At 40.2% G+C, this 26560-nt stretch overlaps 4 protein-coding genes across 5 annotated transcripts; 1 reads left to right on the top strand and 3 right to left on the bottom strand.

Moving 5' to 3' along the window:
- Positions 1–398: 398 nt before the first annotated feature.
- On the bottom strand, positions 399–3651 carry LOC120290058 (NADH dehydrogenase [ubiquinone] 1 alpha subcomplex subunit 1). Its single transcript, XM_039305777.1, has 3 exons — positions 3440–3651; positions 3195–3324; positions 399–649 (listed from the first exon to the last, which is right to left on the bottom strand). The coding sequence occupies exons 1-2, from the start codon at positions 3545–3547 to the stop codon at positions 3232–3234; spliced, it is 201 nt and encodes a 66-aa protein (XP_039161711.1). The 5' UTR covers positions 3548–3651; the 3' UTR covers positions 399–649; positions 3195–3231.
- Positions 3652–9286: 5635 nt separating this feature from the next.
- LOC104425128 (protein RETICULATA-RELATED 3, chloroplastic) lies at positions 9287–11257 on the top strand. The gene is made up of 2 exons (XM_010037721.3): positions 9287–9560; positions 9846–11257. The coding sequence occupies exon 2, from the start codon at positions 9911–9913 to the stop codon at positions 11021–11023; it is 1113 nt and encodes a 370-aa protein (XP_010036023.1). The 5' UTR covers positions 9287–9560; positions 9846–9910; the 3' UTR covers positions 11024–11257.
- A 652-nt stretch (positions 11258–11909) lies between these two features.
- Positions 11910–18659, bottom strand: LOC104425127 (putative zinc transporter At3g08650). Of its 2 annotated transcripts, none has more exons than XM_010037719.3 (6): positions 18433–18657; positions 17014–17754; positions 16312–16596; positions 15369–15497; positions 15104–15201; positions 11910–13096 (listed from the first exon to the last, which is right to left on the bottom strand). In XM_010037719.3, the coding sequence occupies exons 2-6, from the start codon at positions 17467–17469 to the stop codon at positions 12286–12288; spliced, it is 1779 nt and encodes a 592-aa protein (XP_010036021.2). In that variant the 5' UTR covers positions 17470–17754; positions 18433–18657; the 3' UTR covers positions 11910–12285. The 2 variants fall into 2 exon arrangements, with proteins under 2 accessions (XP_010036021.2, XP_010036022.2); XM_010037720.3 differs by having other exon boundaries at positions 12286–13096; positions 17014–17751; positions 18433–18659.
- Positions 18660–19694: 1035 nt separating this feature from the next.
- LOC104425125 (histone acetyltransferase TAP1) lies at positions 19695–25803 on the bottom strand. Its single transcript, XM_010037718.3, has 7 exons — positions 25500–25803; positions 23857–23917; positions 22627–22810; positions 22253–22352; positions 22028–22128; positions 21198–21291; positions 19695–20108 (listed from the first exon to the last, which is right to left on the bottom strand). The coding sequence occupies exons 1-7, from the start codon at positions 25639–25641 to the stop codon at positions 20029–20031; spliced, it is 762 nt and encodes a 253-aa protein (XP_010036020.2). The 5' UTR covers positions 25642–25803; the 3' UTR covers positions 19695–20028.
- Between the last annotated feature and the right edge of the window lie 757 nt (positions 25804–26560).

Genomic DNA, 26560 nt, shown 5'->3' with positions numbered 1-26560 from the left:
AGCAAGCGACTGTCTCAAGACTTTATGCATCTCTCCAAAAGTTCGAGCACATCAGTACCATGAAAACTACACCAAGGAGAACGGCACAGTGAAATGGTTGAAAAGCAATGGACAAGAAACAGGTGATGAGTCTTCTCTGAAGACCCATGAATCACCATTCAGACCAACTTTTTGATAGGTTTGCAACTGACGACTCAAAAGAAACTTTACATGACCAGCTGACACAAAAAGATTAACAGGATCCTCGCATCCCTTAAATATTTTCGCCATACACTCCTCAACTTCTCTCCCCAGCTGTAAATCAAACTGATTTTTTCTATCTATAAATCGACACCTCGATCTGTACACTATACTCTGAGAACTCAAGTTTAAATGTGCAATTTCTTAAAGTAATGACAGCAGTGAAACATAAACTAGATGAGGATCATCAAACCTCCACAAAAAAATTCATTAACAGTTATAAAAAGTACATTTAAGGTCAAATATCTTCAAATGTCCCCCAAATGGTCTATAAGGTCACCAAGATGCACATGCAAAAACGGAAAAAAATAAAAATAAAAATGATCCCACTAGATATTGCTTCCAGACTCCTTGCCATGGATGGAACACGGATCAGCATTTTATTAATTCACTGACTTGTTAGAGATTCCTGCATAATGCATTTTAATTTAGGAATTTGGATATTGAGCTGCATTCAGATGTAATGAGGGAAGTGCAGAAGAAAAAATGCCAAAAGTAGTTGCCATGTCTCTATGTATGTAATATGATACCACACTTGAGCCTCATCTGTTGCAACCCTTGCTCACATACATAAACAATGGGGGCTAGCTCAAAGCCCATCATTTTAAAGCTCCTTTGACAGTAAATCAAGGCAGATGGGATAGAAAGGAAACAATAATGCAAATTATATATATCTTTTTCACTAATAGTGAATTAATAGCATGGTCAATCACATTTCTATCCTGAGGCAATTATGGGAAACAATAAGCAGAAGCAAGATGCTGCATCCTCAGCTTATTCTCCTTTCATAAAAAATGCACAAAAACAAGAAAATTTCAAAGAATATTCGGCAATCAAAAGGGCATGTTATACTATGGCTCCGTTTATTTTGCGAAAAATGAATGATTTTGAAAACATTTTCCTAAAAATTATTGCTTGTATTGCTTGAAATAACTATTTAAGGTTCAATTATAATTTATGTCTAAACATTTTCAAGAACGATAAAAATATTTTTCATTCGTTCATTTTTGTGAGCGATACAAACTACTATTTTTAGGAAAATATTTTTCAAATCATTCATTTTCCACGAAACAAACGAAGCCTAAATCATCTCAATAAGGCCCTCACCGTCCCCACCCAACCCCCCCCAAAAAAAAAAAAAAAACTGCAGTGCGCAGCACTGGAAATTAAATAAAAATTCAGATCTAAATACAACTTCAAATTCTATCTCCAAGATAGTGGTCATAACAAGTCCCAGAGCATGGTTTCTAACAAAACAGTATACCCATGGCAACTGTCAGTCTAAAGGAAGGGCAGGACAAGACAGTCTGTTTGGGGAAACAAAACTACTATGACAGGCAAGTTCCTGAGAGTTTGCATGGTTAGCCACTCCGTGCATAACTCCATCACTCTGACAAGAATTTGAGGTTACACTACTCCAGTTGCACCTAGATGGTTTTAAAAGCAATAGAAACTGATTAACAAATTGACCACCCTAAAAGGTAAGAATTTCCACCATGTTCCCATAGAAATATTATGAAGTAGCAGACCGCCACCTCCAACTTTAAAATCCAAGAGATGAAGACAGGAGTAATTTCTCTCACCAAAACAAGACTTTCAACAAATGAAGTTTTACTTAAAAGAAGAAGAAGAAGAAGTTTTACTTAAACCATCGCTCAAAATTATCTCGAGTTCATCAAGCTAGCCTCTGTTTTTAATATGTAAAGCCACAACAGACCTGGAAGATAGATTTTTCAACTAACTACACTCTCTAAAACCTTCTTATATTTGACTTCTACTTGATTGAATATGATGGCATGCTATGACCAACAAAATCAAACCAAACCAGGGGTCATGGGAAACTATGAGTTCAGTTCAAAAAGACCTTAACCCTGGCTAGATTAGACTGGTGAAGCAAAATTGCATATGCAGATGTAGTAGTTCAAGGTGAAGTCTGTTTTGTTTGGGAGACAATGTGGCCCCATGATCCATGAAAATTCTAGAATGACGTGGGATCAGGGGGTTATGATGGCAGCTAGATGATTGTGGTGGTAGGATTTAGGAAGGAACAAGGAGATGCTGCCCAACAAAGTTTCACATTATCAGCAATCCAACATGGAGGTAATGGCTTGAATTCTAACTAGTGGTGCCCAAAGGTTTCTAGCCAACTCTTGGAAAGATATTCCCACATCTTTCATCCCTAGAGACTCAGCTCTTTTTTGGTCAATGAACATAAAACAATGGGAATAAGAGCATGGGAATAAGAGCCGTGGATATGGAATAGGCAACCTAGAAACCAAATGGCGAACCAAATCACAACCTTTCCGACTCTAGAGTTTTCCTGGCTCTTAAATTCCCTCACACATGAATAAAGACGATGGGCCTCCCAGTTCAATTTTCAAGAAATAAACACCTTCTGTTCAAAAAAGCAGGTTGCAGCATTTTCTCCTACTGACCTCTTTCTGTAAAGGAGAGAAAAAAAATCCTATTCCACTGCTATAACCCTTTACTGATTCTGCCAAGACTAAGTTTTTACCATCTGTACTCCACTAAATGAACATATCTCGTGGTGTTCTGCACCCTGAACCATCAACCAAAGCAATCCAAGCGATTGAACTTTAACCTATCAACCATGTAAACATTCTGGCCGAGATTATCCACTCAGCTTGTGGAAGTGGACAATGTCGCCATCTCAACGCTGCCCGAGCCACTTACAGCTTTCAGCCTAAAAATTCGTTACGCAATTCTATTCTATTGGGTCGCAAATGCCGCAAGAGTAACTGGCACTGTGACAGCACTACATGGGTAGACCAATTCAAAAAAGAAGCGAATTGAGACAAGCAGTCCAACACAAACCCTAAAAACCAAATCCTCGCAAAACAGCACACGCGATGCGATTAAGCCCACACTCCCAAACTCCACAGGCAACTCGAAACCACATAAGATTCCATGGAGAGATCGAATCGGGGGCATACCGAGAGACACGAGATCGGGGGGCGGAACCCTAGGGAATCAGCCGGAATGAGCGGAGGAGGGGTTGTCCACGAGCTTCTTGTCCCGCCGCTCCATGGCCACGTCCCACACGTCGTTCCCGATGTGCTTCGGCTGCCCAAAAACCCACCAAAAAAAAGAAAAAGAGCTTCAAAAATCAGGCTCAGGCGGAGGCAATCGGGAGCCGATCTGAGAGGGAGGGAGGGAGGAAGGGGAGGACGAAGCTTACGCGGCCATGAGCGGCCTTGTGGATGACGTACTGGGCGTTGCCCATGACGCAGAGCATCCCGGCGATGATCCCGAGCGGGAGCATGGCCTCCAGCCATACCCACGTCATCTCTCCACCACCACTACCGCCGCCGCCGCAGCAAAAGCTTGGATTTTGAGGAAGGAAAGGATTGGATTTTCGCAGCGTGAGAGTCGATCTTGTGAATTTCAGCCCCAACTTATACGGTCGCCTCTCTGGCTCTTTCTTTTTTATTTTTCTTTTCTTATCATTTTTGTTTTCTCCACCTAATTGGAGAGCTTTTCCTTTTCTTTTCTTTTTTCTGTTGGGTTAGGAAATATATATATTATATTCGTGCTCCTATGAGATGTTTCCCTTATTTTAAGAAAAAATAGTTTTATGAACACCAAACCATTTTTTTTCATATTTCTACCATTACCATTTCCATAATTTACATCAGGGATGTGAAAAATAATTGGATTGAATTAGATTGGCAATCGCCCGAAATGGGGCTTACTAATTCCAAATGTGGAACAGCCCATCTAAATAATTAAGACCGGACTGATATATATATTTATGATGTAGGATTGAGAGAGTGAAAGAGCCAACTCTTCACACGCACTCTCTCAAAAAGTCCTAATTCTTCTCATATTTTTCATAACTGACTCTCTCTATCTCAGTCCTGCATCTTTTTCATGAAGCAATATGGACGAAAATCGAGAATGGAGACAAAACAATGAAATTCTGGTATTGACACTCATAATTGATCTAATTGGTACGCGCTTATAACAAGAGTGAGAAATATATAATATTTGAGCAAAAATAAGATACAGTCACATGCATAACACAATGGTGATGTCTAATGTATGCTAAACCATCGATGGACATAGGAGTAGATGCCTGATGATTGATGATGAAATAAAGAAATGCTCTCTAAGAAATTTAACGACGATAGGTCCTAAGCAAGATCTTAAGGCTGCGCATGATAAAATTTATGTTTCTTGATTTCTCTGTTTCTCTGTTCCCCGGAACAGGTTTGGAACATAAATCCGTTTGGTAACGTAATTTGATTTCTCTATTTTTGAAACAGATTTATATTCCATAAATAGATTTGAAGAAGAAATCAGAAGCTAAAATCTCAGTTTCTGAAATAGAAATTGAGAAATTGATTTCTGATCAGAAATCAATTTCTGTTTCAGAAATTTTGTCATGCGCACCCTAAGCGGCTCCAGCCATCAGGCAGGCTGCCCCTCTCCGGGGGGAAAGTGGGCCCTATACAGGGCTTTTATCTTCAGTGTTTCCCCCACAAAGAAACCTAAGGAACAAGCCCGGGGAGGCCCTATACAGGGCTTTTATCTTCATGTTTCCCCACAAAGAAACCTAAGGAACAAGCCCTAGGAGGGCAATGAAGACAACCCGGGGAAACAAAGCCCCTAGGGGTGGGCCGAGCCTCCCCCGAGCCCAAGTTTTGGTCTTGAGCAAGACCTTAAAAGGCTATAGCCATCGGGCGGAACCCCCCTCGGGGGGAGGGGCCATGTACGGGCTTTTATCTTCAAAGTTTCCCCACAAGAAACCCAAGGAACATGCCTGGGAGGGTAATGAAGACAACCCGGGGAAACGGCCCTTGGGGATGGGCCGAGCGCCCCCCTCCCCCCTCCTCCCGAGCCCAAGCTCCATTTACGAGCAAGTGAGGGGGAGAAACACAGATAATAGCCCCACTGTGGCCGGCAGACGATTGGTAGCTTGCTTGTATGAACCTTGGTGACAGCTTTTTGATGAGAGATGTTTTGAATATTACTCATAATGCTAAGATAATTAGCGTCGAAGATGCACGTCGTAGTCATGAAATGGGCATCGACAACTGCACAATGCTCAAAACACAACTAGAACGGTTATACGAAACATGGGGAAATGGGTCTACGGGTATAGTGGGGCATGAACAAAGCAATAAATCAACAAAATAATCAAAATGTTATTTTTTTTTAATCTTTACTTTTCTAATAGTAGATTCTCCTTAGTAATATCTTCTAAATTCCCGTCGTCGATTAGAATCCGGCATGTTTTTTTATCCTAGTACATTGTTATCGATTAAATGTTGGCATTGTATCTTATTATCCTCAACACATGTCGTCAATTAAATTCTAGCATAGTTTGACACTAATCTAATAGCATTTGGGCCTTTGTCGTTGATTAAATTCCGACCCGACATAAGATTATATGATGTTGTTTGGATCAAAGAAGTTCAATTCCTTATTGCATGAGATATTCTATGTAACTTTGTCCCCTTTGATAAAATCAAGAAATAACTTTCGATGAAAGATATTTCATAATGGAAATGAGAGAGCTAGTGAAACATTTCTGGGGGGTTTATGACAACCTCCATCTTCACGTTTTCTTGCACTGTAAGTCTCACCTTTCCCTGCACACTTCGATTCCCAATCTCCCAGGATAGTGGACACGGCCGGTACTACTAACCCATTGGATTTGAACCGGATTGGTGATTCCATTTATGAGCGAGTCCAAGAACCAACAGACGGTTTCCCATTTCAGAATTAGTGGAACCAATCCTAAATGGATGGTTCCTGAATCTATAAAGTGAGATTCGACTTATTCTAGAATCAATCACCTTTAATATATATTTGATCTATATTACAATCAAGATAAATCTATATTGCTATGTTGTATTGGTCTTTTTTTAATTTCTTAACTTTGGGCCTTTTTTTTTTTTTTTTTTGTGAGAACATTGGGGCCTTTAATAGTGAGAACACTCATGTTGAATTGCATATTATTATATATGATGATAAAAAATATATGTGAACAAAATGATTTTGATATTCATAACCAAGTTAGCGATTCAAGAAACAAAGGAGCAACATAATAGGGTATTATGTATTTTTTTTCATTAAGTTAATACCATTAAAAGTTTCAAACTAATAACCCGTGACATATTCATTGCAAATTAATTTTTCACCTCACAAAAAAATTCCAAATCGACACCTCATAATATATTTACTCCAAACTAACTTTCGTTATTCAAAAATCACAATCCGATACGTTTTATTCAAATTTACCCTCCACATTAGATCGGGAAGAATAAATATTGGGTCAAGACTAGGAGTACTGGTAGAGGATATATTATGGGGGTGCCAGCATGAAATTTTTTGAGGAAAAAGTCACAAAAAATCTAAAGCTTTATAAATTGTGACACATTTACCTTGATTTTTTTTTTTTTGGTGATACCAAAAATCTCAAACTTATATTTGTATAATACATTTATCCCAAACTTTTTTTGCGATATTAAAAATTCCAAACTAATACTCGTATTGCATATTTACCTCAAATATTTTTTTATGACACTGAAAATCCCAAACTTTTTTTTGTGACACTAAATTTTTGGGATTGAAAGGATTGAACCTTCATTCTTTAAGAAGTTGGATTTGCCTTTTGAGCTTCTCTATTTCTGCTTTGGGGCTTTCGAGATGATGATACCTCAGATGTTGTCCAGTTCCAAGGCATGAAGCCTCTTTTGGAAGTCTGAAAGCATTTTCTTAGTGGTTTCATCACATCTTTGAAGATCTTATTGCACATTCACAATCTTGGAGTTAATTGCTTTGAACGCATTGTTGTGTGCCAAGAGAGTCTTCGATTACCAATTTAGGACAACTTTAGCTACAGGAGTCCTTTTCTGCCTTCCATGTTCATCCACATCAGTATGAGCAAGTATCTTAGGAGCATGCCAATATCTACCTTGTGGATCAATAAATTCTTTTGGAGCAGGGAATGAAAGTTTGAAACTTTCTCGGACAAGATGAGGAAAGTCTATCTCATGGAACATGGCGATGGAAGAACTTGGTGGTGTTTCTACTAGAGCCTCAAGTGGGTAGGGATACTTCTTCATCCACTTTAGGATTGGCTTATAAAACGGTGAAAGAGCTAGTTTCTTCTGAGGGGGAGATGGAGGAGGTGATGGTGGTGGAGTTGGTGAAACGGAGGGAGGAGCAGTGAACTCTTGCGATGGAGTTGTGCATAGGAAACCATAAACTGAAATTTATCATACTCACTAAGAGTATCAACGGAGGAATCTCCATTCAAGTACCTTTTGGTACATAGTATCCCTTGGCTTCTTTTGGTTCGTCGAGGTTTTGTATATGGATCTACCTCATCAAGAGAGTTTGTGTAATAAGAACATTGACAAAAAGGATCCTAGAAACAGTGACAATACCGGTCCTTATAGTAATGGATAAGATGTCTATCACTTTTGAAGTATTGAACAAGCTTTTTTGGATCTGGCTCAGAAATTGACTTAGGAACACATGGTTCAATCATAAAGAGGGTTTGGAAGATAGAAGGGCTTTCTTCCTTTTCCTTGCCAAATTTGATGGAAACAATTCCATCTTTCTTTCTGATGAACTTAGAATCCAATGACTGGAAATGCTTGTTATTCTGATGCAACTTTTCATAGTTGGTGATCCAAGTTTCTGGAATGAGCTTGGCCAACTTTTCCTTCGAGATTTGTCTCGAAACATTGATGCATGATGCTTGATCATTTTGCATGGAAATGAATAAAGTATCTTCATTTCCATTGTGGAAATTTAAATCAAGAGCATGGTCATGCACTCGATAAACCATCTGGTAATGCGGTGTTGTAGCAACATAGTTAGTAGTTTGAAGAGCTCCAGTGAGCTAAACTTGAACTTTTAGAAATGAGAGTAGCTGGGAGTCTGAAAGAGCTATATTGAAGTTTGGATATAAGGTTACGAAGATTGTTCTAATATTCAAAGTGGTTTGGACGGTACCAATGCAAGCATGCTGGTATTCTAGGAACCTATTATCCCACAACACAATTCTTGCCACAATTGGTAAGCCTATGCGACCATGAAAAGTAAGAGTAAGACGAACAACTCTATTATAGACATGAGAATATCCTTGTTTAAATCCACTGTTTGGGAAACTTTAGAGGAATCTGGAGAGTAACAAAGTATTCATTCTTAGTGGCAGGAATATGATATTGATCGAAAACTCTCCATGACTTTCTAAACTTCTCTTCTTCTCCAACCTGGTAAGATCCTTTGAGAGATGCAGCTCGATTAGAAATGTTACCATTTTGGCATCTCTGAGTGGTTTTCTGTTAAAAGGCTGTCTCTGAAGGGCTTGAACAGAAGTTGTTCACCTAATGTGGAAAGGCATACCTGTAGGAAAGTGACTATGTCTTCTATGATTCTAAGTCTAGGCCCATTCATGGTATCAGAGCCATGGTTTCATTTGTAGCAAGATCCGTTCCATATGCTTAGTAGATGAATCCAATGTTGAGAATATCTCTTCACATCATAACTAATCTAGAAATATTAGAAGCACCCGTTTCTCTCTCATTGCATCTCCATCTTCTTCAACCCCTTCAGATTTCTGTGTTTCCAATGCTTCTAATGTAGACTATCTTTATGAAGTCTCTCCTAGCGATAAAATCAAGATCTCTGAAACTCAACTTCCCCTTATCAACCCTTATTCTACTTTTGCTAAACCCATTTCGTTATTTTCTTCCATCTGCTCCATTCGTCAACTCATTCGCCATACTCTGGAAGTAAAGGAGACGTGAATACAATACAAGTTTGACGTTTTGGGTGTTATAAATAAAATTTTGAATTAATGTATCATAATTGGTAAAATTTAAGATTTTTTGTGGTTTTTATTCAATTAGTTGTTATATTTGGTCAAAAGAAAAAAAAGTCTTACCTTCAATGTAAAAGTTTTTTTTTTTTTTTTTTTTATAATAAAATGTCTAGGGTTTGTCTTCTCGAGACCGGTTCATGTGCGAGGTCATTGGTGGGGGGGTATTTATGCCAGAAGCTTATGTCATCCTCGTCCCTGCAACACCACTTCCTCTCTCTTCCTCTTTCCTCTCTCCCTCTCCCCTCTGCGCTCGCTTCTCCTCTAACCATTTCCATTTTCGCGCACGCGCGCCCGCCCCATGTTGAGGCCTTCCTCGATCCGCCGCCGCTGAAGACCGGATTGACTCCGTCCAGCCCCGTAGGCACCCATTCGTCGACACCACAGTCAGTTCTTTCCGGTCACGTTGATTTGCTCCTTCCCGGCGGCGTCTCTGCTTCTTCTCGGATACCCACTTCAGGTACTCGTTTTTTCCGCCGAATGTGTCGATGTGGAGCCGTTCGTGGCGTGTAAAGTTGCTTTCTTTTTTGACCTGAGGCTTTAGTTTGGTGGTTAGCTTTAAGTTTCTCTGTTGGATTGACCATCGTCCTAGACCATTGATTCGTTTTGGATCTTTTGCGTGATCTAGATTTGTTGAGATTTGCTGGGTTTTTTTTCTTTGTTGATTGGCTTGCATGATAGTTGGTGTGTGTATATGTGTTTGTATGTTTTTCTTGTTAAATTGATCTTGGTATTGGATGTGCAGGCGTGGGTGGGTAGGTGAGGTTGGTGACCGAGCTTTTTTGGTTCTAGAGATTTAGGGACTGAAACATGGCTACTCTGTCTCAACTGCGTTACAGACTGCGTCACAACCCACTTGCCGGGCACCACAGCTTCGGCGGTAATCGCGACCGGATCAACAGTAACCCGTCTGTGGTTGCTTTCCCACCTTCCTCATCCTCTCTCAATCTTCAAAACCAGTCTTTTCTCCTGCCAGAGATAAAGACTTTCCCAGCCAAATTGCATGCGAAGTTTGATTTTTCGTGTGGTGCGGGAGGTGGCAACGGTGGGGTTGGCCATGGAAGCGGTGGCGGCGGTGACAACAGTGGCGGGTGGAGTGGGGATGGCAGTTCTGATGAGTCCTCGTCGCCATTCGCGGGTCTGGGGATTTTGGGCCTTTTCCTCAATGGGTGGAGGTCCAGAGTTGCTGCAGATCCCCAATTTCCATTCAAGGTCTTGATGGAGGAATTAGTGGGGGTCAGTGCGTGTGTTCTTGGAGATATGGCTTCTCGCCCCAATTTTGGGCTAAATGAGCTCGACTTTGTGTTCTCGACTCTTGTTGTTGGGTGCATACTGAATTTCACTCTTATGTACCTTTTAGCGCCCACTGCATCTGCAGCATCGTCCAGTCTCCCTGCTCTTTTTGCTAGTTGCCCGAAGAGTCACATGTTTGAACCCGGTGCTTATGGCATAGTTGAAAGATTTGGGACTTTTGTGTACAAAGGGACGGTTTTTGCTGCAGTTGGTTTTGCTGCTGGCCTTGTAGGGACCGCTATCTCGAATGGCTTGATGAAGATGAGGAAGAAGATGGATCCTACTTTTGAGACACCAAATAAGCCTCCCCCGACCATCCTGAATGCAGCTACTTGGGCAATTCACATGGGTTTGAGCAGCAATTTAAGATACCAAACTCTGAATGGTATCGAGTTCTTGCTGGAGAAGTGGCTTCCCTCGCTGGGCTTCAAGACATCTGTGGTGGCTCTGAGGTGCGCGAACAATGTGCTTGGCGGGATGACGTTTGTTATATTAGCAAGGTTGACAGGATCACAGAGTGTTCAGGAAGCGAAGCCTGGCAAAGTCGAAGACAGGTTGGTTTCGGAGAAGGAGAAGTTGGTTGATGGGGAAGCTGAGGGTGTCCAGGGCAATGAGAACAGTTACAAGTGATGTATGTTTAATTATATCCGTGTTGCTCTTTCAAAGTTCTCTATAATCGTAGGCCTTTTCTGTTCATAGCTTTGATCAAAGGCTGCAATAAAGTTTGAAGAGGTGGGTGTTACTGGGTGGTCTTGATTATGGCTTGGACCTGATGTGCCATGTACTTGTTCCTACAAATTCATTTTTTTGGCTTTGATGGAGAAATCTTAAAACAAAAAAAAACCAAATAATTTGGGCTGTGAACTGACCGTTTACTAGCATGAGTCTGACCAACCAACACGGCCAGCCGTTGATAAACGTGTTTTTTATTCTGTTGATGTAATGTCGGTATTTTGTCCCAAAATGTTTTGTTCAATTTCTCTCGTTCTTTTCTACGGGCGGTTGTGATGTTACCGATGCCGGCTTCTTTGTCTGCTCTTGAAGACTTGAGCTATGAGTCCTCTTGTATGGTGGAGCCTTTGTCCTATGTCCTCTTCTGAAACTAATCATGCGAAAAATGCCTCCCTCACCAGAATATGTTTGTGTGTGTGTGTGTGTGTGTGTGTGTGTGTGTGTGTGAGAGAGAGAGAGAGATGTTTTTGTGCGTGTGCGCGCGTGTGAGAGAGAGAGAGGGGGGCTGAAAAATCTCTAATAAAATGACTAGTCTGTCTCCTAGCCATGGGGCTACATTAAGAACATGAAATTGACATCTAAAATTCATTTGTATCTTCAGATCTCAGTTTGGGTCCCAAGTGTACTCAAGGACGATGGCTGCTATGGCTATAAGAACTTAGAAATGTCAATTTTCCGTATACGCCACTGAATAAGTCTTCAGCAGCCTAGTACGTACAAACAGCAATCGGGAAAACCAACTAGCGGACATCAGTCCTCACACTTCAGAGGGGAGAACGATGACTTGACTTAAAAATCTGATTTTTCTAAGTTAAAATATCTACAGCTCATCATCCTGCTCATTCAAAATCCAATAACCAGTCAATAAACCGGTCATTTCTGGACGCACTTCATGAATTAGAATTGCTTTCTCTAGTACAAGGGGCAACAGCCACCGAAAACTGGCACTTTCTTTGCATAATCTACATCAGGTGAAAAATCTGAGTTCAATAACTTTCATGCATCAAATCTTTACATGTGCTGTGTCCTCCGGGTACTTCTTGACCGCGTTAGCTTGTTCTATGAGTCCAATCCAGTAGAGTCGCCAAACAGATGAGCCAAAAGTAGTGATTCCTGTTCGCTCCTGACAAGTCCACAGCAAGATATGGAGCATCGCCAAATTATCTGACAGCCTCCGGGGCCGAATTGCAGTAAGGTGTGTGCAAGCACACCAGCTTGGTGCATGTTAAGCAAATGGTGGCAAAACCGACTCCCATTAACAAACCACAACTGCTTTTCCTTGCATTCAATCTTGTCGCTCTTTTCACTATCCGAGCAAAGCTCGGGAGTAGTGCCCCGCAAGCAAATACCATCACGTGGTCAAGACCACTGTAGTCAATTCCTGCAAGTATGGCTCCAATGGCAGAAGTTGGGCCCATAAACCCGATAACCGCAGCAGCAGCTAGGGAGCCATGCCAGCTGTCAGTAGCTCCAAAGATACAGCTGGCGACAGCCGCACCCCTTGGAAGCCCATGCAGAGAGACTGGAAGGACCATATGCCGGCCCAGCCCGTATGCTTTAGGTGCTGCAACTCCTAGGGCAAGTCCTTCAGCTAAAGCATGCAAAGCAACTGCTCCACATGATAAAAAAGACTGGAGGGTGATCGTGCTCAATGGAAAGCCAGTAACTGATGGCAAGCTTGTTGAAGTTTTCTTGCGTACTGCAATGTTTAAGATGCTAGATGATACGACATGGAAGAATGTTGATCCAGCAGCAATAAGTGAAATCAGAGGAATGAATCCCATCTTTGAGGAGAGTAGCAGTTGCAATGGTCGCCAAGCACCAAGGACAAATGCAATTCCAGAGGCAGCACCCATGAGGAGGGCATGCTGCAGACGGAATGCAAGGGCAAATGCTACAAGAACAATGCCACCCAGCAGTGGCCCAAGACCAAATAGTAAAGAGACAAAGAAGCCAGAAGCATCCTCTGAGCTGGATGATATCCCACAGTTAGTTTCATAAGCATACAAGATGAGGCATTGAAAAGAGAGGAAAAGAAAACCAAAAAGAGGCAAATTCAAGGCAGCAAAAAAATCGTGACTAATTGGTACATCCGGGCAGCTCAAGAAGATTAACGTGGTTAAAAGATAAAAATTATCATCCCAATCCTTATTCTGTCAGTTTATAAACTCCAAGTGATCGTCCAAACCATACTAAAGTAGAAAGACTAATCATTAACCAGATAAGACAACCGAATTCAAATACTTTGGCTATGGTGACGTAAACCAAATTAGGGACTGGGTGAAAAAAGGATGAGAAAAATGAGAGCGACTGACAAAGAAATGCCAAAGGAGGACAGTTGGCAGGCCAGCTAACTCTTGATCCAAACTCAGCAAGAGCATTGGTTACAGACTGGAACAGTAACGAGACCCATACTCACAGCTTGATGAAGGCTGCTAAATTGACGATGCCTATGCATGACCAACAGAGGATGCTATGGAAAAGAAAATGTCTTGAAAAGGATTGCGAAAATCATACATTCACAATCAATGTAAGAAAATCCAAGCAGTTCACTAATCAAAGGAAAAATTCCAAGTAATTCTAGTATGGATGGGTTCTTTACCCTTGACCTATTCAGGCCTTCCTTTGTGTGCTAGGATATGCGAATTTGGGAGCCTATTACTGAGAAATTGAGAAGACATTGCTGGGTTGGAAAAGATCTTTCCTTTCGAAAGGAGGAATATTGATCCCCTCAACAAAACACTCTGCCATCTTCCTATCTACCTGACGTCTCCCTTTCCTATCCCTTGTTCGATTGCTGGAGGCTATTCAGAATAGACTTCTGTGGGAAGGAGTATAATGATTCATGTAAATTTCATCTGGTTAATTGGAAAGCAGCTAATCAACCTTTTTCTGACAGCAGTCTTGGCATCAACATCTCTTTTCTTGCTTAACAAGGCTCTTCTAGGCAAATGGTTATGGACGTTCAATGTTGAAAATGACTGTCTTTGGAGGAAAGTGGTCCTAAATTTGGCCTTAAAAGAACCGGTTGGATTTTCAAAAGTGAAAGAATAGCTCATGAGTTGAGTGACATTGTTACTCATATGAATCCTATTGTGGGAAATGGTAAGCAGATACAATTTTGGCTTTACGCTTGGCATGGGATATTTCTTTCAAAGGTCGTCTCCCTAACCTCTTTGACATGGTAGGAACAAAGAGGCTCTTTTGTCGGATTGTTATAATTTCTCCAAAGGGATTATCACCTGGGAAATTGACTTTACAAGACAAGCCCGAGATTGGGAACTTGAATCTTTTGGCAGTTCTTCTGATTGCTGTATAACTCAGATTTCCCGAGCTACCGTGGATACTGTCTTTGAGTAATAGTAGAGATGGAACCTTTTCAGCGAAATCTTATTATAATATACTCTGAAAGAAGATTTTCGGTGGCAAGGAAGTTTTTGCTTGCTATTCGGAAAGGAAGAGTACCAATAACAGTTTCATAAAGCATAGCATCTTGAGAATGTCATCTCACATCAGACAATTAGCAGAAAGAGGGAATGTGCTTATTAATAGGCGTTTTTTTATGCAAGAGAGAGGCAGAGACAATGAGTCATCTCCTCCATCAATGTCCATGGACAAGAATGATCTGAGTGGCCACTTAAGGGTGCACTAGGCTATCTTGGATTATAAAAGGATCTACTGAACGAGAATTACTGGCATGGCAAGGTCAACTCTTGCATTGAGGAAACACCCTTATTTTTATAATTTTTGAAAGCTGATTGAAAATCTTAAACTTCTGGTATAGTGGACAGTAATGTGTGTATGTTAATCCTTTAATCCATATCATAGATGATTTGTTTTGTACTTGAGCTCTTTGCATATATGGGTTTGTACCCCCTTGGGGCCCTTCAGTATTATTTTTGTTTTTTCATAAAACAATAAGATAAACATTTCTCTTTGCTCATGTTCAGGATCAAGGTTTTGAACAGACAGACCCACCTGTAGTCATGGCTGAAATTCTCGAAAAGGGTGCTGAGAGCTTCCATGAATGCCACAGAAAGTGTTGCTGCTGATGCAACCTCAGATGGAGAAGCTTCCTACAAGTGAAAAGCCCAATGAACCTTAAATCTCGAGATGCACTAAAACAAATCTCAGGGCCTGATGATTAGCCAGCCCTTTTTCAGACACAAGGTACTGAGTTAAAGGATCACAGAACCAATCCAATAAAAGTTTAGCAAATAACTAAGGGTGGGTACATCATTACCTTAAACGCATCAGGAAGGACCTCTGCAACAACCATCCAAATCATACATCCAGCAGCAAAGCCCGTACAAAAGGGCAGAAACTTGCTAAATGCATCAGCACAGATGAAAGAAGGGACTGCTACAATTGGCTGCAAAAACAAATAATAATGCCAGTTACTGACAGAAAAATAAGGACATGAGCAGGTCGCAGGTATTCATTGGTATCAAACAGTCACCACTCAAGCAAACTGAGTAGTGAGCGCCCAATATTAACTGACTAAGGTTTGGTCAGGTCAATCCAACAGTTTAGTAAATTTCACAAGAGACACTATATGTTTGGGCTTCTTCAAATTTTCAGTTTTAAAATTTTCAACAGCAGGAGTAAAATAAAATCAAGAAGATAACATAATGTACTTGATTTAGTCCAAGGAATCCACATGCTAGGCCTGCATCATATATTCCATAAACTAGAGAATGTGATATATAGTTTGCATGTTCTCCTCATACTTCATTATGAAACTTCCACGCTTATTTCTTTTCTCTGGATGAAAACAACTAAAAGGGTAGTGTAAGCAACAATTAGGAGCAGTAGAGCCAACTCGATGGCATTTGATAGCCCAATAATAAAGTTGCAGCAGCAATTAAACTAAATAAATTAGGCAAACAGCACCAGAAAAAGAAAAGAACAATCTGACAAAGAATTGTAATTGGTAATATTCATGCTTCACTATTAAAAAGCATCTGTCTGCTAGTTTGAGCAGCCTGGCATGGACAATCCTAAACAACTACGAGTACCATGGACAACGGATATAAGAACACATCATATCCAATGTAGTTCTAAATCAGTCAGGTAAATATGGCTTAGGAAAAGGCTTTGAATTTCCCATGATGAAATATATTTGAAAGGTAACAGGAAAGAAAAGGCTTGCCAAGGAGAAACTCCTACAACATTTCACTCCATACCTGAGGTAGGGAGGTAATTACACTCCATAACATAGCATTCTGTGGAGAAACACCCCTTGATGCCAGTACCATGCTGACAGCTAATCCCTCCGGTATATTATGAACTGCTATGGCCAAAGTCACAAGTAGACCTTGGGAGAATCCTTTAGAACCAGCAAAAGAAACTCCAACTCCAGAGCCTTCCCCGAATGAATGAAGAGTCATAATCCCAATAACGAGAACTACTTTAGTAGCATCTGCGCCTTTTATGTCTAACATACTGACTTCTCCATATTGTTCCAAAAACTGAAACCATCAAAATGGAATGCAAATTGTGACCAAAACTGACACGTGTTTTGCTTTTCTCCAAAAGTAAAGAAAAAAAAACAGAAAGGTAAGATCAAGATACATTCATACACTATATCAAGCAACCACAAGATACTCTCTAACCAAGTATGAACAAACACCTTTTCATAAGGTGACAATTATAAAGTCCTCAAAATGAATTTTTTCCATAAACACTGTCCTAGCAATGAGTCTGGCAATATTCATCCTCGAGTAAAATCTAAAGTCATGCCATTTACAGACTATGAGACAAAGGCGCAGCATTGGACATGCAGATATGAACAAATATCTAGGCAGAAAATCTCAGAAACAAAAATTGCAGAAGCATCGGTAAACTTTACACAAAGGTGAAATGGCAATTAAAAGACAATCTATTACCTTCTTACAGAGCCAGATAAAAATGCCCCCTGATAAAATCCCAAAAACAACCCAACTTCCAGCACCATGTTCCTGCCCTTCCTGTACAAGGTCAAAACTTGCAGCCAGCATTACACCAGCCGCCATTCCATTGCATAGTCCTGCCCATTGTGGACCAAGTTCCACAAAGAAGAATGGAACAGCACCGAGACCAGTCGCAGCAGCCATTGCCAGGGTAAATAAAGCAACAGTAGAGATTGAGACCTTACTGTCAGCATTCTTCCTCCCGCCCAGTATGTTACTTGCACCATCAAAACTTAGGACCTTCTCCTCACCAGTACCATCTATGACATTACTCACCACATTCTTGTGTGGGGCAGCTCTCAGACGTGTGATTTCATTTTCAGATTGTGCCGCAATGCAATCTAATACCACCAAGGAAAAGAAGAAAATTAAGAGGACTGGTTTTGCTCCCATCTTCTTCTATGCACACACGAAGAAGATATGGGGCCTTCAATATATCAAGAGATGCCCCCAACAGATCCTCTTGCAGACAATTTGGTCTTTCTACCACTGACTGGCACAAATAATTCGTTTTGCAGAGAGTTCAGAAGAGAGGAACTCTCATATGCTCGGTGCTACAATTATGAAAATGACCCTTCTGCATGCAGGTAAGAATTACACCCACAGAAGCAAATGCAGGTGCAGGGACCAAGGATCGAGAACCCACTGCCGCAAAATTTCCTGATAATGACCCAGCTGCTGCAGTGGAAAAAAATTAGCATACCGTGAGCAAAAAGCTCTTAATATCAATTCAATTGGTAGCAGAGATCATCGAATTATTCCATGCAAGGGCAAATTCCATCCTAAGCTGGCCAAGGTACAAACTTGAAAGACCAGATAAAACAAAAAGTCACCAAAAACTAGCCTGGAATTGACAAAATCCACTACCGATCAGTCCCTCCAACCAAATTAAGCAGCTCATTAGTCCCACCTTTAATCAAAATTTTCAATCGCAGGCAACGAAAAAAAGAAAAATGTCGCACGAGAAACACTTGATCATCGGACAATTCAAGGGCAAATAACCACAGAGAAACGAAATCCGCCGAAAGAACACGCACCCATGAAAGCATATTGACTCCGTTTGACCAAGAAAAAAAGAAGAAAAAGAGGAACCCAGAAAGTCCGCCACATCAATTCACGAACCAACGAGACGCATCAAGATCAGACAACATATCGAGGACGAACCACCTGCCCGCAAATCAAAGAACCCAGAATCCGAAATGCTTTGATCTCACCATCAAAAAATTTCGGGGAGGCGAAAACAACCCTAGGCCGAACAATGAGGCACACGAGGAATCCACGGAAACCCAAAAAAAAAAAAAAAAAAAAAAAAAAAAAAAAAACGAAACTTTCATCCAAAAAGAACAGGGAATTTACCGAGAGGACGGAAGCAAGAGTCGTCCAAAACGCCAGAGACACCTAAAGAGAGAGGAGAGAGGGAGTCTCTGGCGAAGGAGAAAGAGAAAGAAAGAAGGCAGGGCAAAGTAGCTTCCAAGGAATAATCCCCTTTCCCCCTTCCAACACGGATTGAGCATTATCGCTAATGAATTAATAATCCATATTGCTATTTTGGTTAATTGGGATCTGAATTTTTTTTGCAAAAGGGAATATAGATTCGAGCTGAGTCAGGCACGACGATGTATTAATGACGCGAGCACGCTGTTTTGCTCCCACCGCCAACGCCAAAACTGTGGTCTGCCCATGATTAGTCAAAATTGGCCAAATCGCCGTTGACGTCACGCGCACTCTACCGGTGGAGGGACCCACCCCACACCCATTTTTATGCTTTTTGGATTTTAGTATATTAATAATTGTGGGTACGACCGGATGAGTCGTTCGTCTTTTTTTTTTTTTGTCTTTCCTTTTAAATAGCCCGGCAAAGCATTTGAAAATGTTTTAGTAATCCGACGCAGCTGGAATCTCTCGAAAGTGCACCGAACCATTGCCGTGAAAAGGTCATTCGATGGACGAAGTGATTGAATAATTGTTTAGGCGTATTCAGCGGGTAGAGAAATCGAATCCGGACCGGTCGGATCCGGTTATTTATGCAGAACCTCACATGAGTCGTACAATTATGTTAACTTGATCGAGTATACATGTCCGTTAATTAATTACTGCGATTCATCTCGGGTTGGTAGGACGTTGCCTGGAAGTAACCGACTGATGGAGATTTCATACCACTATGATGACTCTTGTGCTAACTAAGAGCAGAGAGGTGGTCACGAACTTGGGTAAAAATATACAAAATTCGATCGAGGTCAAGTCTCATCGTGTCTCTCAAGCACACATCAAGTGCCATCGGATGAACAGGCGCAACCCATTTTCGCAAGATCCCGGTTGAATCCTGAATTGGTAGGAATCAGACCAGATTAATAATCCTGGTCCGTTACCAAATGCAGTAGACGATGCATAATCTGCAAAATGAATTGTTAGATTAATAGACTGCTACTGAAATGTACAATCTTGTTTCTTTTCAAGGCATCGCCAGACGGAAAATCGAGTCTCAATCTCAGTGCGACACAACCCGGTCGTGAAGAATGGAAAGCTTCGCGATGAGTAAATGAAGTACAGAGAGAGTACAGATGCTTGACCGCTAGCGGCGTGACCATTCTTTGCGTTATAATGAAGGCTCGTGAGAGTGAAATCAACGGTGAAGCGTCTGAACTTTTGCCCACCAGAATCTAGAAACCACCCCGTCCGTACTGAACAAATTGCTCCTCTAAAGAAAGAATACACCGCTATCGTCTTGATGAATCTTTGAAAAATCTGGATCACGCTTAATGGCTACAATTGAGAGACGAGACCCAGCGAAGAATTAATTTTTGGACTCGTTCTTACAGGATCGACCTTTACAGTGTACATTTTTAACAACATGCTACAGCTTTCATCTTACTGGTCTTCTATCAAAGATGTCGACGGCTCCTCCCCTGGCTCTGCAGCAGCAAAATCGTGCTTGTGGTAAAGATCCAGCCACTAATACTTCGGGTACCAAAACATTCCTTTGATTCCCTCTGGGTCAGCTTCAAAACCCAAGTTCCGGTAAAAATCTACAACTGCAATGAAAGCGATGAAGCAAAGTGAAAATGCATATTTACTTGAAATCAAAATGAAAGCCAATTGAGGAACTCTAAAATAAGTCAAAGCTTCCAAGCACTCATAACAGCTGGAATCAGAGGGTAACAGATGATCAAAGAACAATATCCTCAGACTGATATATGCATTTCATTTATTAATTTATTCTCAGAACGTGGAAGATGTCATCATGCACTACTCATACTGTAAAGCACATGCTGGTACATAGGAAGGAGGAGATCGATGCTCATAGAGAAAAAGGAAAAATGAGAAGCAAATCAATTTGCTGAGAATAGTAGATGGGTGTTATCAGTAATTTCTGCAGCATTGGAAATCAAAAGTAGGTTTATTCTGCAAAATATATATACAGCACCAAACGATATGTGAAAGTGGCACGATCAAGAAATTTGCCTCAACCCTCAACAACTTTTATGATATTACAGTCTGAAAATTTTCAAAAAACAGAGAAAACAAAGAAGAAAGAGAGAAAAAAATGAAGAGGGGTCATGATAAGCTAATAATATAACAGTAATAATAACAACAAACATAACAATAAGAACCAAATTTCAGCAATTTTGAAAGAGTATAGCATCGTGTCTTAAGAGCCAACCTCCAGTCCACAATCAAGGCATGATAATAGCAGGGACAGAAAACAGATGGGAAAATTCTGGACATGATTTCTCTCATTTTTTCTGGGTCGCATGGCCTACATATTCTATTACTTCTAGTCCACTGTCCTTATTTCCTCCAAATATTAGAAGGTAAAGCATTTCACCTTAGAACAATCAAGTTTCAGACTCCAAATTTTCCATCTCCCACAAAGAGGCATAGATTAAATGACTAGATAAGCAGATGCACAAGTTTCATGACTTGGGTATACACTGAAGCCATTCAAACTCCAACAAGATTGACTATGCTCAAAGGTAATAATAGGCTTTAAACTGAGATCTGCTGTACAAACTTTTTTCTTTTTTTCCTTTTTCAAGAAGAGAACTTAGGTGTGACCTTAATCAGTTGCCAGACAATATATATCATATAGGAAGGATCAAACAACATCACTGCTCACTGACCTTTACTATCCGCAAAGAGTGATATATTGCCTATATCCCTTTGCAGAAGAGTCCTGATAAGATTTTCCACGAGAGTCTTCCCAAGGCCTTGACCCTGGATGAAAGGAACGTCATTAACACTACTGCTGCAGTATATAAATCAGGACACAAACAATTTCCGGTTATACTCAAGCAGTGAATAACCTATGGTACCCTATGTCATTATCAGGTAATAACTATCCCACTAAATCTCCCGGAATGTTGGCATAATGCTTTGTTGGGATGGTGGTTGTGGAAAATGGGGTAAAATTCTCCATCTTCACAAACAAAGCACCAGAGTCCCTAGATCTGTATTATAATATCAAAATTCATCTACCATGATGAAAAGGTTCAATTAGAAGTTGGGATAATAAGTAATAGTAGCATGTGCAATTAGTTGCAAGAAACAGTGTTGTATGACAGATATCCACTACATAATAGGAATATTTTAATAAATAATTATTCTGAGGTAACCTATGGATTGGCTGTCTCAAGTATACAATGATGCCATAATTCAGCTTGGTCATGTGCAAATATTATGGTGCAGAAGCAGTACATATGAAGGCCGATGACAAATATTGCACAAAATTCCATATTTAAAGACTAAAACTCATGATTTAAAGATCATGGACCAAACCATTAAAATGGTAAAACTTTAGGAACGGAAGATGCTGTTTTTCCACTTTGCAAGTCATCACTTATCAGTCAAGCCAAAAAACCTTATGGCTCAACTAAATCTCATCTGGATTCTTATGGTTTTCTCACACAAATATTTCTCTGAAACATGAATTTAGTCTGTGACATAAAATTACCTGATAAGAAGGATCAACAAGGACATCCCAAATGGTGGCATTAAAGGCATGATCAGACGTAGCGCGTGCCATCCCGATGAGCTTCGTTTGGGCACTCTCATCTGTAGGTAACTTTTGCAAGTACAATAAGACTAGCATCAAATAGTCTTTGACTGAAAGGAAAATGCAAATAGAACAGGGGTAAATCGATCTACCGCAACACACTAATTTCTTGTTTTAAAGTACCTGATTCAGGGGAATGCCTTATAGAATGCAACGTGGCCACAATGTAGCTATTTTTCAAAGCTGCAGCCAGTTTGGACAATGGCCTCCGAGGCCATCCCACCTACAAAACATATGAAACTGATTTATTTCTAATTACCACTAGAGGCACAAAAATTCTTGTTTAACACATAAATAGAAAAACAGGGAAGAAGAGATGACATGAATGATCTCGATTGAGCAAATCAACTCCATTTCTACACTATGCAGCTCAAAGAAACCTAAAGACATACCTAACAATGTATTACAAATACAAATTTAACCACCAAAAGGAATTAAGTATTAGCTAGCTCTTGCAGATGAAGATTAAGGGGACACAACAATAAACTTAAAATCACCTTATCACATAGTGCTTGAAGATCATACACATCAACATCACCACCAGATGAGAACATTATCTGTTCAAGTGAGCCATCCGGTAGAGTCTTCTCAAATAGTAAAAACTCCTGAGGTAAGATCTCTTCCTCCTCTTCAGGACTGGTTGGTGGATCAACGATTTGTGTCGCACTGTCCTTTAAAAAACTGCCAAAAGAGAATATTGGTATTAACTAAAAACAGGCGGCTACATTCCACCAGAGAGTATTGGCAAAAGGTTCTGCTAATGAATGCAGATTACAGAAAAAGGCATGCCAATGTGTGTCACACAAAGCTTAGAATGCGGAATAAGAAATGGCTGAAATCTAGCACGAGAAATAAAATGGCATCCAGAATAAACCTGTAATATATGATAATCATCAAGAGCAACAAATGAACTTGAATATTAAACTACAAGGGCTTTTTATACTTCCGGAACCCACATTTTATAAGTGAAAAAACCTTAGCTTCATCCCATCTAAAACTGGTTGGGACTTAATAATTGTGATAAAACTAAAAGCTTCTTGCAGCACACCATATAGGTTTCAGGATCAGCTCCATATAGTTAAATTTGTGGTTCCAGTTTGATTGTGCTCACACAATCACAATGAATAGTAAATTGAGATGCTTTGGAGATAGAGTTCTCACCATGTCCACTATATCTCTAATAAACACTGGCCTTTTATCAATTTTTAACTAACCTATTTTACATCCTTATACAATAATTGTTATTATGTCAAAATGGACTATTTTCTTGATTGAAATAAGCTGTAGCCATGAACTAAACTACTTGGCGAAAATACATGATGCCCAACTTTAAATCTATTGCTCTCACGAGGAAAGTGTTCGAAACTATGAGATTTCGATAAATATATAGGTGACAAATGTACTGATAGTGACATCCATTTTCTTCACTTGATAAGGCTGACAAGCAATTCAGTAAAGAAAATAGATTTATAAAATATAAATAAAAAGAGCTTTTGTTTGAAATGTTTCATGCTACAAAAGCTTTGAGAAAACAAAGTAACTCAAATAAAAAGTTTCTTCCAGTGAAGCAACCATGCTGATCTAACTACCACAAGTAAGGATAGTATTTAACTCTTCAAATAAAGATGAATGATCAGACAACGAAAAGAATTTGATATTTGCAATTCGGGTGCATGTGCATCATATGCTTGACAGCATAATCAAGGCTTTTATGATTTGTCATTTACCCTGATCTTATGGTTTCCCAAAAGCTAGACTTGAGCGGAAGAAATTTAATCCTTCGACTTGCTGCAAAAGGAATGTCAGATATCAATCAAATGCCAACTAAGAGACTAATAGAAAGAAAGTGGTCATGATTTAAAGGTAGAAGCCAAGAGAACAATGGAAAGATCAGCACAAGAGAACTGGACCTTTAGCTATTAGAAAACGCAACTAAAGTTTTCCAGTTTCTCCTTTCTTACCCATGTGGTTCAGATGTTCAAACAAGGAGTATTACGGTGATGATCCATCAGACAAAGTGTATCTTAAAGACTGAGTGAAATGCAAATACTTCAGCTTGGAACTCAAAATGCAAGCGCAATTGCCAAACTATAAATAATATTTTGACATAGCCAACATGAGAAAGTTATCTGCAAATTCGAATAGATTTTTCTACCAGATGAAGAAACTTCATTCTCTAGTTGAAGATATGGCTTATTTAATCTGCATCCTCATGTATCCCCTTCCTATTCAAACATTTGAGTTTTGTTTCACAACTTTCAGTTTCACGTAATGACAAGACTTTGGATGTACAAATACAAGTACCTTTAAATTCATTTTATGATAAGAAAAAATCCGCTTCATTGGGTACCGTTATGTACATTGATCAAGCTGGTTTGCCAGACTTTTATCTTCAGAAGCAACAGATACAAGAACGCGGCACAAATCCAATAAACGAGTGCTTGTTTTTCATGATGTACATTCTATGCATCTCAAAGAATTAAATCTCCAAGTAATATGGAAAGAAGCTCGAACTATCGCATCAAGATCAAGTGCTTTATTCTACTGCAATGACTCCATGAATTTTGATGTCTCTAAATTTCAAAAGTTCTTGATCCTAATCCTCTTCCACTTTGAAATGGATAGTGAAAGCAAACGTTCCATCTCTTTAAAGCACCAAAACCCAACCAATCCTTACACGAGAAAGGTTTTATAAGAAGCTACACAATAATACAAGAAGCACTTCTAGGGGAGAGGTATGCATAAGATAAAATCCGAATGATGCACTAATGGTGTCAATGAGGTTCAAGTAAAAGTAAAAGTAAAAGAATGATCAGGGCATGGGGAGTTTATTCTTAAAGAGTTCTTGCGCGTGGCATTTAGCAGTAAGAAATTGCGTAAAGAAGTGATCTTAGTACTCAATCCCACAAAATTAGACTTGCATTTACGGATACTTGCGCCTTCTGATAAGCCAAATCTCTCTTTTTTTTCTTTTTGGGGTAGAATCTTTCCCACTTAACTTCCACCTAACCTCTCACCTCTTCTCTAGAATTTTGACTTCACAAATTCAACTCGATTCCTTCTTTCACTCGGCTCGAATTGCCCGACCACACGTCGTTCCCACACAACCGAACCTCCGCCAGCAAAAATTTCATCCACTTAGCCCGAAACTACGCCGCGCGAACCGAAGTCAAACCCAATTTGCGTCTCGCTCGAGGGAAGCCGAGAAGCAGGCGGATCGGCGCGATTCTATCCTTAGCATTCCCAGAGTCGCGTAATCATCTCAGACGCCGAAATCAATCGACGAATTATTCAAAAGAAAAAATGGCGTCGAAAAGAATCAACCGGCGGGACTTCGAGGCGGGGGCGGCGGCGGCAGCACGGGGCTTACCTCCGGCGAGTCGAGCAGGGGCGGCGGCGGCGTCGGAGAAGAGGGGGTGGAGCCGAGGTAGACGGCGGCGGTGGGGATCGAACGCGAACGGGGAAGGAGAGGAGGAGGACGGCGAGGGGAGGAGCAGGTTGTGGGCGAGCATTTTTCTTCGCTGACTCTCTCTCTCGCTCTCTCGCTCGCTGGCGGTCCCTGTGGCTCAGAACTGCCTACCGTCTCGAGGAGGATGAACCCGGCGCCAACGTCACCCCCCCGCCCGATTCGCGTACCCACGATCCTGTCGTGACTCGATTAGGAATGAATTAGAATCTTGGATTGCCCGCGGGATGCTCAATTAGGTGTCTCCATATATCTCGAATATTAATCTGTGACTGCGGTTGAGATTTGTTGAAATTTCGGGGGGGAAAAAACACAAAAACACTACACGAAGTAGTGAATTCCTCAAAAAAAAAAAAAAAAAAAAAAAAAAAAAAAAAAAACTACACGTAGTGAATTCTTAAAAAAAAAAAAAAAAAAAAAGTAGTGAACTCCTACCCTCAAATGTACAGGGATGTAATTAGTGAGGATTGGCTGGTACTAAATCTATGAAAATGAGTCATAACCCTTTTCCTTAACTTCTTTTTCGATTTTTGGATTCAAAAACCCCATTTGATAGCTGAGTTATTATATATAGATGGGTTGAGAATGATAAAACCCAAATAATATTAGTGTTAAATGGTTAAGAACCTACTTAAATCCATGTTTATTACTTTTTCACTCTCATTCGATCTTGTGCACATTTGTTTTCTATTGAATGTTTTAGAAATATGAGTTTGGTTGGATGTAGATCACTAGATTTATAATGTATGAAAATTGATTAAATGGGTCAATTTAAATTAGATCATTTTCGACCTTACTCATCCATTTGACCAATTTAATCAGTATGATTGAATCTAAACCATTACGCCAAGCAAAAGGGAGTTTCTAACTTTCATGAGTTCGCATGGCTTTCGAGAAATTATATGTGAATGGAGGATTTATGTTGATCACTAAACATACCTGTAGGTGTACGTGGAAAATGAGAA

The sequence above is a fragment of the Eucalyptus grandis genome, chromosome 11 (assembly GCF_016545825.1).
Source record: "Eucalyptus grandis isolate ANBG69807.140 chromosome 11, ASM1654582v1, whole genome shotgun sequence".
Classification (NCBI taxonomy): Eukaryota; Viridiplantae; Streptophyta; class Magnoliopsida; order Myrtales; family Myrtaceae; genus Eucalyptus; species Eucalyptus grandis.
Note: the sequence above shows the minus strand (reverse complement) of the source record. Positions and strands in the feature narration are given on the sequence as shown.

Coding starts and splice junctions, on each gene's coding strand:
- LOC104425125 (XM_010037718.3), bottom strand. CDS start 25,641: ATGCTCGCCCACAACCTGCTCCTCCCCTCGCCGTCCTCCTCCTCTCCT. Junction 23,918..25,499: donor CCCTGCTCGACTCGCCGGAG/GTAAGCCCCGTG, acceptor TTCCTTTTGCAG/CAAGTCGAAGGATTAAATTT. Junction 20,109..21,197: donor ACTCTTTGCGGATAGTAAAG/GTCAGTGAGCAG, acceptor CTTTCATTGCAG/TTGTAGATTTTTACCGGAAC.
- LOC120290058 (XM_039305777.1), bottom strand. CDS start 3,547: ATGACGTGGGTATGGCTGGAGGCCATGCTCCCGCTCGGGATCATCGCC. Junction 3,325..3,439: donor ACAAGGCCGCTCATGGCCGC/GTAAGCTTCGTC, acceptor GTTTTTGGGCAG/CCGAAGCACATCGGGAACGA.
- LOC104425127 (XM_010037720.3), bottom strand. CDS start 17,469: ATGGGAGCAAAACCAGTCCTCTTAATTTTCTTCTTTTCCTTGGTGGTA. Junction 16,597..17,013: donor TTATCTGGCTCTGTAAGAAG/GTAATAGATTGT, acceptor TGATGGTTTCAG/TTTTTGGAACAATATGGAGA. Junction 15,202..15,368: donor TCCTTCCTGATGCGTTTAAG/GTAATGATGTAC, acceptor TTTCACTTGTAG/GAAGCTTCTCCATCTGAGGT.
- LOC104425128 (XM_010037721.3), top strand. CDS start 9,911: ATGGCTACTCTGTCTCAACTGCGTTACAGACTGCGTCACAACCCACTT.